The 14936-nt window shown below is 41.9% G+C and overlaps 1 protein-coding gene across 1 annotated transcript in view; it reads left to right on the top strand.

Moving 5' to 3' along the window:
* Window positions 1-14936, top strand: part of cpamd8 (C3 and PZP like alpha-2-macroglobulin domain containing 8) — a 47012-nt gene that overhangs the window by 4556 nt on the left and 27520 nt on the right. The window contains exons 5-23 of the mRNA XM_086224268.1: window positions 728-780; window positions 1347-1364; window positions 1888-1942; window positions 2302-2415; window positions 2764-2848; window positions 3030-3138; window positions 3289-3516; window positions 3602-3772; window positions 3894-4022; window positions 4109-4307; window positions 4965-5131; window positions 7138-7287; window positions 7474-7635; window positions 7737-7879; window positions 9158-9220; window positions 10297-10528; window positions 12679-12832; window positions 14600-14730; window positions 14846-14897. Of these exons, the coding sequence (XP_086080394.1) occupies window positions 728-780; window positions 1347-1364; window positions 1888-1942; window positions 2302-2415; window positions 2764-2848; window positions 3030-3138; window positions 3289-3516; window positions 3602-3772; window positions 3894-4022; window positions 4109-4307; window positions 4965-5131; window positions 7138-7287; window positions 7474-7635; window positions 7737-7879; window positions 9158-9220; window positions 10297-10528; window positions 12679-12832; window positions 14600-14730; window positions 14846-14897 (2415 nt within the window). The remainder of the gene's footprint in view (window positions 1-727; window positions 781-1346; window positions 1365-1887; window positions 1943-2301; window positions 2416-2763; window positions 2849-3029; window positions 3139-3288; window positions 3517-3601; window positions 3773-3893; window positions 4023-4108; window positions 4308-4964; window positions 5132-7137; window positions 7288-7473; window positions 7636-7736; window positions 7880-9157; window positions 9221-10296; window positions 10529-12678; window positions 12833-14599; window positions 14731-14845; window positions 14898-14936) is intronic.

Raw genomic sequence — 14936 nt, 5'->3', positions numbered from 1 at the left:
GAAGTGTTAGCTGTTAGCTTTGTTGAAAGTCAGCCAGTACATTTTTATTCCCCAATATGGGCTTTGCTGACATAAATAGAACTATGATTGTATGTAATAATGTTGTGAAATTACATTACACATTAAAATTCTGAGACACCATTTATTTAGAATTAGACACATAGCTGGAACTACTTTCCTGACTTGGCTCAGGGATTTAACACAGCACCTCAAAACTTTATCCAACAAAACCGAAATTTATTGACTTCTAATCAGATGAGCGACTGCTACTATTAATCATGGTTGACTTTGGAAGAGAGCATGAGGAAGACAAACCCAGATTCTGAATCCTGTCTGTTTGATGACTGATGACCTCTGACTGAGGTATGCTAACACTTCTCATCGACTACAGTTCATTACGCCACCTAAGTAGTGGTCAGCTGATCTCTGTAGCGCCTCAATGCAGCACGGAGGAGAGAAGTGTATTTGTCTTGTTGTCTGGCAGCAGCAAATAGGTTTACATTGGGAAAGGTTAGAGTTCCTTCAAAATAAAAGATTAAAATGAAACTGTTATTTCAATATTAATCAATACAATGATTAATTTAATGATTAATCAGGTCAGGCATTTGCTCTGTGATGTTGCACAGGTCTGTTGTTCCAAATAAATTAGTGGAAATGCTCAAATGCAGTGAGGTTTCCATGCGGAGGCAGTTTCTTTCTAATTGTTTGTTTCTTTCTTTGTATTCAGTGCTCATCAATGTCTTCACCGTCACACCTGACTTGAGGCCATTTAATGATAAGGTAATGTGTATTTTCTGTCACTGTAAAGCAAATGTGGCAATTTTACAAACTGGTAAATAAAACAATAAAGAATAACACTGTCGTACCTTGTTAAATTTCTTAGGGTTTTTATGAGAAGGGGGGGGGGGTGGGCTAAATCTGTATGACCTGTAAATTACTTTACAGAGCAATAGAACAAAATGTATAATATTTAGCTTGAACATACTTTTCCAGCCCTAATTGGTGGAATTAAGAGGAGAAACCCAGTCTCCCCCGAGTGCTGAAAAATGTACAGTAACCTGTTTACAGAAGCTGAGCGAGAGTCATTTCTCCTGGAATGTTAGCAATGGCTCCAAATATACTGTGCAACTGTGCAGACAGATGGTTTGTTGATGTTTGCAGCTATAAAGATCTGCTGCTGGTAAAGGGCTGCACTGGGGTTCACAGATGGATGATTGTTGGATAAAGATCGAGTGGGGTGAAGAACTGGAAGGAAGCACAGGATTCCTACTTAAAAAAGAAATCTAATTCGTAACATCTTGTACTTTTCTCTCTTTCTATTTTCTTTTTTTTTTTTTTCCCTGCAGATTGAAGCATATGTTTTGGTGAGTGGAGGCTGGTGGGACCACCCAGGGTTGGCAGAGTCACAACCGGGCCGGGGCAGCGGCAATTTTAGCTCCCAGCTTGGTCAGAGATTACAGTGCAAAGTCAGGGAAGCTCACGTAGATAACAGGGTGCTCCGTGTTGCAGAGCAGGGATAAACAACATGAAAGAAGAGCTCTTCCTTTTCTTCTCTTCCATCATTACCCCCCCCCCCCCCCCCACACACACACACAGTCACACACATTGTATCGCTCACCCATTCTTGCTGACTTTGCTCATTTATTCTCTCTCTCTCTGGATTCTGAGACATTTGTAGGTCAAATATCTGCTTTATAAGCAGCGTTGGGAGGCTCATGCTTGACCTCTGTCATAACCTATTGCTCTTACTGCTGTCCTACCTGCAGTCACTGTATCCCCTTAACAAGATTTGTATGACACCCAACCTAACAATTTGAGTAAATGACATTGCCATTATTATTTTTTTTAATGCTGATATTGTTCCTGATCTCTTGATTTTATCTCTAGGATCCACGAGGATCCAGAATGGTTCAGTGGAAGACCCTAAAATCTATCTGTTGTGGTGAGCCAAATCTCTCACCATCTCTTCCTGTTATTAATGTGCACTCTGTAGACTCAATGCCAACTTGAGCCCCAAAACAGACTTGTTAGCCACCCCCCTCTAAGGTAAAGAAATTGTAGATAAACTCCTTTCGTCTTTGCATGAAATAGGGAGGTTGATAGCTAATTAGCGTAGCACTAGGAAAATTCATGTTAGCAGGCTTCTGTCTCACCAGCTCAGCTTCCAAAACCTAGTTATTCTAGTTCAAGTCTAATTTTGAGTTTTAAATATAGTAAATAAATTGCTAGTACCTTCAGGCAGTGATACACTCGAATTCTCGCCTCAGATGTGTGTTTAAATGAAATTTCTCTCTCATCCAGGGGTTGTGAACATGAGCTTCCCTCTGTCTGACCAGCCTGTGTTCGGAGAGTGGTTTATCTTTGTGGAGGTGCAGGGCCACACCTATAACAAGTCCTTCGAAGTCCAGAAATATGGTGAGAATCTGCTCTGCACAAAGAGAATATGATGACAGTGAACAGCCCTTTATATTAAGACGCCAAGTATTCTTTCTATTTCATTTCACATTTAAGAATATTCTTATGATCCCCTTAGATCTTCCTGGTGCTTTGGTAAAGTCCCTGTAATGTTACTGAAATTGATTACTGCTGGGAGTATTTAGAAACAAACAGAAAAGCTACTCAATCATCACTCTTGATATTATTTTGTAGAATATTTACATTACTGACAGAAGTCCAAAAAGAAGAAGTACACAAGAGCTTACAGTACAAAACAACTAACCTACACTAAAAGGTAACTGCAGTAATACGCTCCCTCCTTCACAGTGATGCCCAAGTTTGAGTTAGTTGTGGATCCTCCTCGCTACATCCGTGACCTAAACGCGTGTGAGCAGGCCACCGTCAGAGCCAGGTAGGTCCCCTCACACCGGCTCCGTAATAGAATACAGGCGACAACTTTTGTGTCTTGCCAACCACAAACATTCCGGGCTTGATGTTTGATACATTTTCAGTAGAGTAAGCTTAACAATACAATTTCCCACAACTTTTTACCAGATGTAAGATATTTTTTTCCATGTTAAAATGTTTGACAGATATACATTTGGGAAACCAGTGACCGGGAAGTTGACAGTGAACATGACAGTGAACGGAGTGGGCTACTACCGTCATGAGATGGGTCACCCTGTGATTAAAACCATGGAGGTCAGTTTGATTACTCTCAGCTCATCTTCATTGTCTTAATTATTAGTTCCATCAGCTCAACTACTATTATTACCACACATGCAACTGTTATTGATGCTGATCCCTGCTTTGCACGTGAACAATACCGGATCACTGCTCTGCTGTTCTCAGATCAAAGGTTCTGCAAACTTCAGCCTGTGTGTCAAAGACATGATGCCTTTAGATGTGGCTGACCACTTCAGGGGCACGGTGAGCATTTGGGCGTCAGTGACCAGCATTGACGGAAGCAGGCAAACCACATATGATGATTCCACGCCGGTCCATAAACAGCTGATTGATATTAAGTACTCCAAGGACACACGCAAACAGTTCAAGCCTGGTCTGCCATACAAAGGGAAGGTAAGACATCAAAAAGTTGCCTTTGATACTGCGGATGCACAATAACACGTTAGACTGTTCAACGCCTCTTCACAACTTCCTCTAGATTGAGGTGACCTACCCTGATGGAAGCCCAGCTGATGGGGTGAGGGTGCGTGTAAAGGCAGAGCTGACCCCCAAAGACAATGTCTACACAAGTGAACTGATCTCCAAAGATGGCCAGGCTACCTTCGAGATCCCCTCCATCCCAACCGCGGCACAGTATGTCTGGCTAGAGGTCAGTGGTCAGTTTAGTTTGAAGTAATAGAAAGAGAGAGAGATGAAACCTGGGTTGTGTTTGTGTTTGTTTGTTTTTTTTATATATTGGGACATATAATGTTTTGTTACTCCTGCTGTAGACAAAGGTGACCTCCATTGAAGGCAAGACCGTCGGGGACCAGTACCTGCCTAGTTATCTGTCCATCAGCAGCTGGTACTCTCCCAGCAGGTGTCACATCCAGATCCAGAGCCCGAGCGCCCCTCTCCAGGTCAGTGCCACTCCTCGGAGAACTACTCTGTAGTATCATCCTTAATGTGATCCTGACTGTGTATTTACGTCTTTCTACATGTGCAGGTGGGACAGGAGGCAGAAGTGGCTCTCAAATCTACCTGCCCCTGTAACGTAACCTTGCACTACGAGTTGGCATCGAGGGGGAACATCATCCTGTCAGGCCAACAGCCGGCTAATCTAACAGCCTCACACAGAGGGAAAAGGGCTACAGTTACCTTTGACAAAAACATTCATAGCACCCAAATGCCTCCATCTGCATCTGGTAACTACAGTATCATTATCCACTGGACTTGAATAATGACACAATGATAACGAAAACAATGGTGCCGGTGATGTCTTTTTGCTCTCAGCATCACGTGTAAGAGCATCCATCACCAACCTTTTCAACTCAAGATCATCTACAGAGTCAACAGAGCCTCAAACCACATGCACAAATTCATTGAGAGAAGACTTTTCAAGCTGAACTCCATTCAGAATACTCACAAGTTCAACGTTTTTTGCTTTTGATCTTTTGTAAATAATGTTAAAAAGTTCTACTTTATATAAATCCTGATTTTGTTACTTCGGTACGATTTTGACCTTTTTAGTGTGTTTAAATCACAGCAAAATCAAAGATTGAAGTCTTTCAAGCACAATTCCTGGAGACAGCTATGAAACTCACCAGGCTAACTGATGAGAATAACTTTCTCATGTTCAGTATTATTGACAGTCTCAGGGTAATATGATGGATTCCACTGATACCGGACAGCAACATGATTGTTAGATCACAGTTGAAATGATGTATCTTGAGGGTACATAAACTTCTACTGTTAAATACCAAAAAGACGTTTCTCCAAGATTGATGAGTTGATATGTTATAGTTTGGAGGTCAAGTCCTCCAGTTTCCTTTTATCCTTACATCCTGCTCCGTGTGTTACAGGCTCCTCCTCCCCAGCCGAGATGGACAGCTGTGTGTCTTACCTGCGTTTCCCCGTCAGTCACAGCATGGCACCCCTCAGCCGTCTGCTAGTCTACTACGTGAGGGAAAACGGGGAGGGCGTCACGGACAGTCTGCAAATCCCCATCCAGCCCAACTTTGAGAACCAGGTTTGCGTTATTTTAAAACAAAAAAGAATATATATATGTGTGGGTGTGTGTGTGTATGTATATATATATATATATATATATATATATATATATATACACATATATATATGTGTGTGTGGGTGTGTGTGTGTATGTATATATATATATAAACACACACATATACACACACACACACACACACACATACACATATATATATGTGTATATATATATATATATATCAGTACATCACAGTAGAACACAGAGGAAAATGGCTTTATCGGCTATATCTACATCGTATCTAGGTTAATTTTTTATCCATAAACAAGTCCATTTTCATGTTCTCATAAAAGTAATTGCTTTGTGTGATGTTTATTACAAATGTAGCTCAAAGTATTCCCTCTATACACCTTTTGGAGCAGAGCCCATGCACCAGCTCTGTCCACAGTGTAACGCCTGTAAACAAACAGCTGTGTTGGCCTGGGAGAGCTCCCCAGTTCCTGCCTGCATTAGGTGGAGTTAACTCCCTGAAGTATTTACAGCTCCCTGGTATGCCATTACAACACTCTGCCTGTGTGTGTGTGTGTGTGTGTGTGTGTGTGTGTGCGTGCGTGCGTGCGTGCGTGCGTGTGCGCGCGCGTGTGTGTGTGCATGTCGGAGGAGGGGGGTTGTGAAGGCATGATGAGACAGAGGCCATACGGGCCGCAGGCAGATGAGTGGGGTCGTGACAGGAGAGGATGACAGGTTACGGAGTGGTGAAAGGAGGGCAGCGGAACCGATTAACAGGACTAATTTGTGACTGCGCGGAAACCAAAAAAAAACAGAGGTTTGATGTGTGGAGATTTACGGTCCACTCTCACCATCTCTCCATCTTTCAAAGGCTGTAGTTTTCCACTCCGCAGTGTTTTCCATCATATATCACTGCTTAACAATATGCATTTGTCATTCTATAATTATTCTATTAAGATACTCAAATTACCACTGAGGAACAATAACACAACACAGCCAGCCAACACTGAAACAGCTAGAGAGCATTCAGAGAGCGCATACCTACCAAGGCTACATGAATACAGAATATGAATGCAGTATCGTCAGATTCTCTGCTTAGCTGTTCCTTGCAACCGCTGAAAATAGTTCCTCCAGATCACACGATCTGTACCATGTCTGGGTGCCTTACACTTATATCTGTTGTCACAATCAATGGTGTCAGCTTATTTTATCTAAATATGCTCAACTGTATTCCGAAATATTGACTATGATGTCAAAGCTAGATCTGCTAGGCAATAGATGTTGAGTATGATCATAATTAGGGCCTGAGCCAGAAGGTACTTCAGGCGAAGACCCTAATATTTTTTTTCTTTTCTTCTGACATGTCCAGAAAAATACCTCTATATATATTATCAATACTCCCCAGAACAGTATTCAGGATCCAGAATCTACAAATCGATGGCCTCCAAACATTGACCACTCGTTCCTAATGATATTATCTATCTTTTGACCTAATTTCATCAAAATCGACCCATTATTTTTTGAGATAACCTGCTAACAGGCACCAATATTACCTCCTTGGAGCAGTTAATTAGGTAGCTGATAACATTTGCTGGTTCCAGTCAATCAAAGGGGATGTTTACAGCTTTTCTCCACTTGATATCTTTATGTTATAAAGTTTGGTACACCTAGTATCATAAAGAAGATGTCGCCTCAGATTGTAGGATTGTTTAATGACACGTTATGGTCAATGGATATTTTATGGATAAAAATATTGACAGATAAATAAAAAGAAACAACATTATCAGAGGGTACTTTAATGTTGGATTTTTGTTCATGTTTTCTGGAGGTCTCTCTTTAATTCTCTTCACCATGACACCTCGGGTACACCTTGAGACACCTTCATTTGAAAAAGAAATTGAAATTATTTTGCCGGTCAAAGGTCAAGGTCACTGTGACAGGCATACACCCCAAGCGTTTTATATACAATTGTGATAAAGAAATGTAATTTTCCTGAATGCGTGTTGTTTGAATTGCAGGTGTCTGTTTCTTTGTCAACTAATGAGTCCATGCCGGGCGACCCTGTGACCCTACATGTCCGAGGAGAGAGGGGCTCTTGTGTTTGTGTGGCGACTGTGGACAAAAGTCTTTACCTGTTGAAGCCAGACTTCCAGCTTAGTCCAGACAAGGTTGGTCCTCACATTAAAATGTGACTTATAGTTAAGATTTTACTGCATCTGATTCATGTTTTTCTTCAAAGAAGTATAAAAAAAATCATTAAAGTGATGACTTTTATTAGATGTATCAGTTTAATTTATTAGAGCAGAAATGCCTAAATGTCAGTGTGCTGGCCTGAATGTTTTTCCTCGGTGCAGGTGTTTAAAGAGCTGGCAGACTTCGACGTGTCAGATGCCTTTGGCCTCCCTAAAGATGACGGACACTTCTGGTGGCCTGGGCTGTCATCAAAGAGACGCAGGCGGTCCTCTGTGTTTCCATGGCACTGGGACATAACCAAGGACGCGCGCTTCGCTTTCACAGTGAGAACACACACTTAGTTAATCAGCTCACAGTGATGATGCTGCAGTTAAAAAACAAATAATAATCTTGGGGTTTGTGTGTGTGTGTATGTTTAACACAGGAAACAGGGCTGGTTGTGATGACAGATATGGTGAGTTTAAACCACCGGCAGAGTGGAGGGATGTACACAGACGAGGCCGTTCCTGCCTTTCAGCCGCACACTTCCACCTTAGTGGCCGCCATGCACTCTCGCTCCACTACCAGGTACAAGCTGCTGAAGTCGCTGACATCACTCACCACTCTGAGATGCAGGAACACCTGCAGTTTGGCACATGTAGTGTATTTTAACTGCTACCTAGTGGATGTAAAGGTATAACAAAGATGTGCAATTTCATATTATTGGGTTACCAAACAAGATCCTGCATCTTCAGTCACCCAAACATGATAAAACCTATTTCTTCCTTTCTGTGAGTCGCTATGTCCTCGCACAAGATCGCACAAAACAAGGGGGCCCTGCAGCGGTGTAGGCACGGTAGGGTTTACGCTGGCACCTATCTTGGGTCGTTTACGGTAATCGGGTCACCTGGTGTCAGAAATAGTGTTAAGTATGTAACTTGAGGTATTTTTTGTGAATAAACGGGGGTGAGAGGGGAGCCTGTCGCCACAGCCGTAGTAACATCATATCTAGCGACCGCCTTTGTTGATGTCAGAAAGTGTGTGCATTGTTACATGACCCCTATTGTTTGAACACCTGTTTTTTTGTAATAAATCTGCAAAATGCAACATTCAGATCAGATCGGTGCTTCATTGACAGCCAGCGCGTCACGCGGTCTGTTGTGCCACATCTGGTCGGTCAGGGCGCCCGTACAAGGAGCAGAGGAACTGTGAGGAATTGCTACATGGATGCAGAATATGAATAAAGTGTCATTCAAATATGTTCATAAATTGACTGTCAGAATACGATCGAGATGATTTTGGTTGAATTTCGTTAATGACTGGTCCAGAATTTAGGATCCAGGATCTGAAATGTGATCCAAATCACCTCCAAAAGTTGTGATATCGTTCCCCAAAATTTCAGGTAAATTTGCACATTTGTTTTTGTGATATCCTGCTATCAAACAAACAGGATGGGGATCATGTTACCTCCTCAGCAGATGTAATAATGTCATCTTTGACTGTACCACACAGTCATATGAGCTGAAATCCATCAAATTAAAAACCAAACCATGAAACAGGAAAGAATCATTCCATGATGCCAGTTACTGTATTCAATAATACACATTTCAGTCTTTGTCATGCTTGGGTTAAATAAGGTGGAAAAGCAGAGAAAAACATGGCTGGAGAAATTAGTTTGGATTGCTGGTCGGTGCTTTCGTCCAACATTCCTTAATGCCATTCATTCTAGAGATGAACATGAAACGCATGACGTGACTTAGCTAATGTCAGCGTGCAGGTCAGAGTGATATGTTTTCCAATTATGGTGTTGTTTTATCGTGAACAGCTGAAGCCTTTTATTAATGTCAGCTTGTGTTTGGGTTGCAGAGCCGAGAAGAGGAGGCGTACATTTTTCCCGGAGACTTGGGTGTGGCACTGTCTCAACGTCAGGTATTTCCATCTTAAGCGATACAGTGTGTGAGGTGGGATAATGAGGAAAGCTGGAAGGATTAAGAAAGCAGATAAAATTACTGTAGAAGAAGAACATCGCAGGAGTCTATAACAGGGGTTTTCAACATCCTAGAGGATGGGCCTCCTCTTAGACAGGTTTGGAATAACCCCTCCTTATATTACTTACAGTTTTGTTCCAGGATGCCTGTATATCATTATTATATTTGATCCCATAGGCCAGGGGCACCCAGGTTTCTTCCCCTGGAGGTCAAAAACTCAAACTAAATTCGGTCTTCGGTCATTTAGAATTTTCCTGCTCTTGCAATACAGTAAAATTCACTACGATTTTCTTATCGCTTCACCATATCTTTAGCAAATCAATGATATCATTCTACGTGATGTCCTTGTGATCACTCCTGTTCCTTCACCTCCATTTTACTGAGCTTCCCCTGAAAGTGCCTGAAATTCCTCCCCAGGAGGAGACCCACCTCCCACTTTGAAAACCTCAAGATGGGAGGTGGTAGGGAGGACAGAGGAAGGAGAGAAGGTGTGAGTGGAGGCTGGTTTGAGAGAAGACGGATGTTCCATCACTCCAGCAGCATTTCCTCTTCATGTGAATGTGCCTCATTTAAATTGGGCGACCTTGGAACGGACCATCTCTCTCTCAACAGCTCCTTCCATTCATTTTCAGCCAATATAAATGAACTGCCCATAGATTTCCATACGCTTGATTCCTTTGGAAGAGACTTCAACTCTGCCTAATTTCCTGTCAAGTCCAAAGCTCTGATTTCCCTAAAAGTCTATTAAAATGGATTTTGGGCAACTTTGATCAGAGGGAATGGCGCACATGCAGTTTTTCAACTTTATTATACCGTGTGACAGTTTGCCAAGAGCAACATTCAATGAGTGTTGCCAAATAATGATCTCAACCCGTTTCAGTCAGAGTGGGTCAGCACCTGACTGTCCCTCACACCTATCCCTTTTAGAGTGGCTGCAGCTGTTGATGTTGACACAGGTGTTATTAGCTGAAAAGTATACAACAGTGGTTTCATCAAACGTGCCTGTGTCACCGACAGCGCTGAAACCGGGGAGGCTGAGCTGCGGTTGGACGTACCCGACTCCATTACCACGTGGATTACAGAAGCAGTGGGCCTGTCTCAAGAGAAGGGGCTCGGGTTGGCCAAGAGAGCCGAGCTGCGGACCTTCAAACCCTTCTTTGTCGATTTTACTTTGCCCTACAGCTTGATCAGAGGGGAGCAAACCAAAGTTCCCCTCACTGTCTACAACTATTTACCAACGTGTGTGGAGGTAAGATGTCGAATGCAGTTGGACAGAAAAGTTATTTTGTATGCGAGGAAGACTCTTCAGCAGTGTTTTAAGCATACAACTGTCAGATTAGATTCTTTTTGCTTTTCAGCACAAGATATTTTGATGCTGAAAGGAAGTAATTCATCACAGTTGGAAATGACTTGTTTTAACTGTTATTTGTACATCAGCCCTTCAGTATAAGAGCCTAAATCAATTTGCGTGACTTTGATCTTGCTACAATTTAGTTAGTTTTTCAGGCAAGATGATTTTCTATCTTACCTTAATCTTTCACCTCTTCACATTCACACACGTGCGAATAGTTTCTCACACTGTCAGTGAGCCCATGAATACATCCCCGCGCATAACTGCATGATCACATGGAGATAACATTCACAGCAATTAACACACGTGACTAAACCCTGAGCTGCCAGATCCATTACTAATCATTTTATCAGGTACGGAGCAGGTGTTGTCCTCATTGTGGAAGTTCATGTTGTCATCAGTAAATCTGGTTGTAATGTGGCTAACATCTGGTGGGAGCAGCGAGGAATGTTGAACATTTAAAAATTCAACACTGAAAGTAAAAGTGATGTGGGATTGATTCTTCTCAAGCAAGTCAAGCCTTCGCGATTTCATTTTCACACTGAGGTGTGGGTAGAATTGCTTACCAAGAGTGAAAGTTTTAGTAAGCGTCAACACGCACAAAAATAAAGGTGTTTGCGGGTTGAGAAAAAAACTTTTTGAAGAGGGGGGAGAAAGTGTGACAAAAACAGTGCCCCACTGATGATCATACAGTTAACAGCAGAGATACCACTTTTCTATGTCCGCTACTCATCCAATACTTTTCTCGACATCTTTTTTCCTCTCTTAGACGTCTTACAGATTTGTAATGTTGTCTTTTTGTGATCTGAAGAAAAACATACGTAAATGAGGAAAACATTCCACTATGCTCCGTTTGTTTTTGGGGGGGGGGGGGTTTTGAAAGAAAGAAATACATGTAAAAACACCTTTTCTTTTTGTTGCTATGCCACAGCATGTTACTCCATGTTTACTTGAAGACTGACGTGGGGATTTGGGCGAGTGGATCAGATCTGATTATATTTCTATACATTTCTGATATCTGAAATATTGGTTTGGGCCAGTATCGGGCCAACACCGATTCCAAGTATTGGATCAGAGCGTCCTTAGTTAGGTGGTATTGCTTTCATTCAAGTGCATCATTAAAAAGGACAAATAAAACTGTTGACAAAGTTTCAGTACTCAGCCTATCAGTAAATTCCGTGACCGTTTGTGATTAAGTTCTGTAATGTATTGTAAAGAAACTCATGGAAAATATTGTAGAAATAATCTGGGAATAGCACATTTTCAAAAAACATAAACCCTGATAAATATTATTAAGAGACTCTGAAATAAATCATTGAGTAAATCAAGTAAAATAAAATAGAGTCAAACTGAGAAATTGTTACAATTTTAGCTGTACTGTCCAGGTGAGGATAGAGCACAACATTCCTTTAAGATCATTTTCAAAATATATTCCACGCATGTTTTGATGCGTCAATGACGGGTCTTGTCTTGTACTGACTGCTTGGAGGCTCCTGGGTTTCTGATATGAAATGACCCCAAAAAAGTGTGTTTTAACGCTCACTCGGAGGAGCCCACTAAGGTCTGTCTTGGCCTTAAATGGGTCCATCCTGCACTCCACAGAGATGACATCATGATGTTTGCAGATGAGCCTGTTAAATGGCCTGTGCGTGTGCTGCGCTGATTTCATGTTAAGTGAATATGCAAACCAGCGTAGCCCTTCCTTTGATGTCCATCCCAGCAACATGTGATTCCTATATTTTCTGCTCAGTTATTTACGACTTGTGGCGTGTGGACGGGGAGTAGTTTAAAGATCCCGTTGCAATACCGGGCCCTTTGTGAAAATTGGACGATGAGTGGAACTTAATCCTTCAGGGAGCTTGAGAAGAATGAGTCAGTCAGCATGAAAAATTCACAAAGTGATTAGAAAAATTCTCCCTCGCTTTGAGAGCTTTTAGGAAAACACGCTATATGAGGGGGGGGAGGGCGTGGCTGGGAGGAATTATGTCATCATAGCCTGTCAAGAGAGATCAATGGCCTCTGATTTCTGTCCTCTGCTCCTTTTACAGGTTCATGTTAAAATCTCAGTTCCAAAGGGCATCAAGTTTGTCGGCCATCCTGGAAAGTACCACCTCACAAGGAAGAAGTGTGTTGCTCCTGCAGAGGCTACGCCAACATCCATCGTATTGTCTTTCACTGAACTTGGGTCTGCAAACATCACAGGTATCCAGAGAGCACAAGCATAACAATAAAAACTCTCTGATTCCTTTATCAACTCTTGCTATTTTATTACTCCAAAATATTTTATCTACTGCAGTAAAATGTTATTCCCCTCGCCTTTGTTTTTAAGTCATTCCGTTGATATTAAAGTTGGGCAAATGATCTCCCTCAGCAATGCTGCAGAAAAAAAAATTGTCTCCAGCCATTTGTGTTCATTTGTCCAGAGTAGTGTCACTGTAGAATACTTGGAAATATAATCCCATGGAACACCAGGATAGTGTCACTACTATCCAGGAAGGAGTGAACGTACCACTCTGGACTGAAGTGCTGTGAAACCTTGCAAATGCGTCATAGACACTCAGCTGCAACGAACTATTATTTTGTTGTCGGTGTCAAGAAAATTTTAAAAATGCTCTTAAAAAAATTGTACCTAAATCCAAAGTGACGTGTTAAAACGGCGTCTTTTGTCCATCAAACAGTCAAAAACCCAAAGACTCTTAATTTTCTGTCATAAATGTCAAAGAAACAGGAATTAGTTATATTTAAGAGTCTGGAACCTCAAACAATTAAATCAATTATATCAATAGTAGAAACCCCTTTATAGTCAGATGTGTTATTATTACGATTAAACACGTCAGTTAATTGTTGCAGTTCGACTATACATTCATTTTTTTAAGTCCAAGTCACCCAAATAACTGCCAGTACTGAGATGGATGCTGAGTTGTGAGATTTGTCTGCAAGGATTTTGCTATTGTATAGTTTTAGGATGAACTATTTTGTCGCGAAAGGGAAACACAGACTTGTAAAAGAATGATTTCAGGTTCTGATGCTCCTGTAAACAATGCAGATTACGTCACTACGGATCATAGGAACGGTAATATTGGACGTTGTGATTGATGTGGCACTTACAAAACAATAACGTCCTTTCACCGGGACATTGGCCTCCTCAATGTGATGCTTTAAAAAAATCGAAGCCTTTGACCTACGAGAGCTCCGCCGGCCAAGGAGCTGAGTTGTGTGTGTGATCTGGTCACCCACCCAGAGTTACAAACATTCCCCTCCACAGCGCATGTGAGAACAAAGCAGGCCGGCAGTGGGGGAGCGACCACAGCTGTGCTGTGACACTCAGTGGCATGTTGATGAGTTTGCAGGTCACTGACGGTCAATGGGCCCCCCATAGCCCCACTCCTAGTCCCCTGGCCCCTCGTGTTTCCCTCTCACTACACACACACAAAGAGATGTTACTGGCACAGGGCCACATTTCCAATGTGCTCGAGAACTTTATACAGTCCTCTTACAGGCATGTTTGTCCTGTGTCATGTATGTTGTCCTGAGAGATGTCCACAAAGGGCCTCATCCAGGTACGAGTGATTTTTGACTTCACCTCAGGTTGACGTTTCTTGAGTCTCTCAACAATTCACACAATTTGTTATCAGGATAGTTTTTCCAATACACACATGAAAAGTGACTTTGAAATTGCAGTAGAATTAATGTGTAGACATCCTGGAATCCAGTAGTTGTATGTTGTAATGAAACTTCAAACAACTGCAAGTGTCACTCTTACCAAGCAACTGAAGACGGAAAATTTAAAAGGATTTTGGGGTTTTTTTTGGACATAGCTGCGCATGAGTTTTAACGCTTAACCTTGTTCAAAAATTTTTTAAACTTAGGTAAGTCAACAATGACATTATAGACAAACTGAGAGGGGGATGCTGTGCCATTATAAAAAGGAAAAGAGACACTTTATTCTGTTCCCTGCTGCCCCACCAGCCCGTGCCATCGCCTATAGTGAACCAAGCTGCTGTTCCGATGGACTCCAGACAGGAAAATTAGGAAATGACGTGGACGAAAGAAGGTCCCCAACTGGCCTGGACTATGTCCGAAGGACTGTCCTTGTGGAGGTAAGAGAGCAGCCACTAATCACTTGTTTTGTATGTAGTATTTATATACCATTTCATGGAAGATTTGTTGTGTTTTCTCCCTTTTTGTCCTCTCATCTCTTCGTTCTCCTTGCAGCCAGAGGGCCTACCCAGAGAATACACCTACAGCGTCTTCTTCTGCCCCAATGGTCAGTGCCAACATGTTTTCCTTATGATATAGTGATATA

This window comes from Aulostomus chinensis, chromosome 14 (assembly GCF_037954235.1).
Source record: "Aulostomus chinensis isolate RoL2024-O1b breed Wild chromosome 14, RoL_Achi_v1.0, whole genome shotgun sequence".
NCBI classification, from domain to species: domain Eukaryota; kingdom Metazoa; phylum Chordata; class Actinopteri; order Syngnathiformes; family Aulostomidae; genus Aulostomus; species Aulostomus chinensis.
Note: the sequence above shows the minus strand (reverse complement) of the source record. Positions and strands in the feature narration are given on the sequence as shown.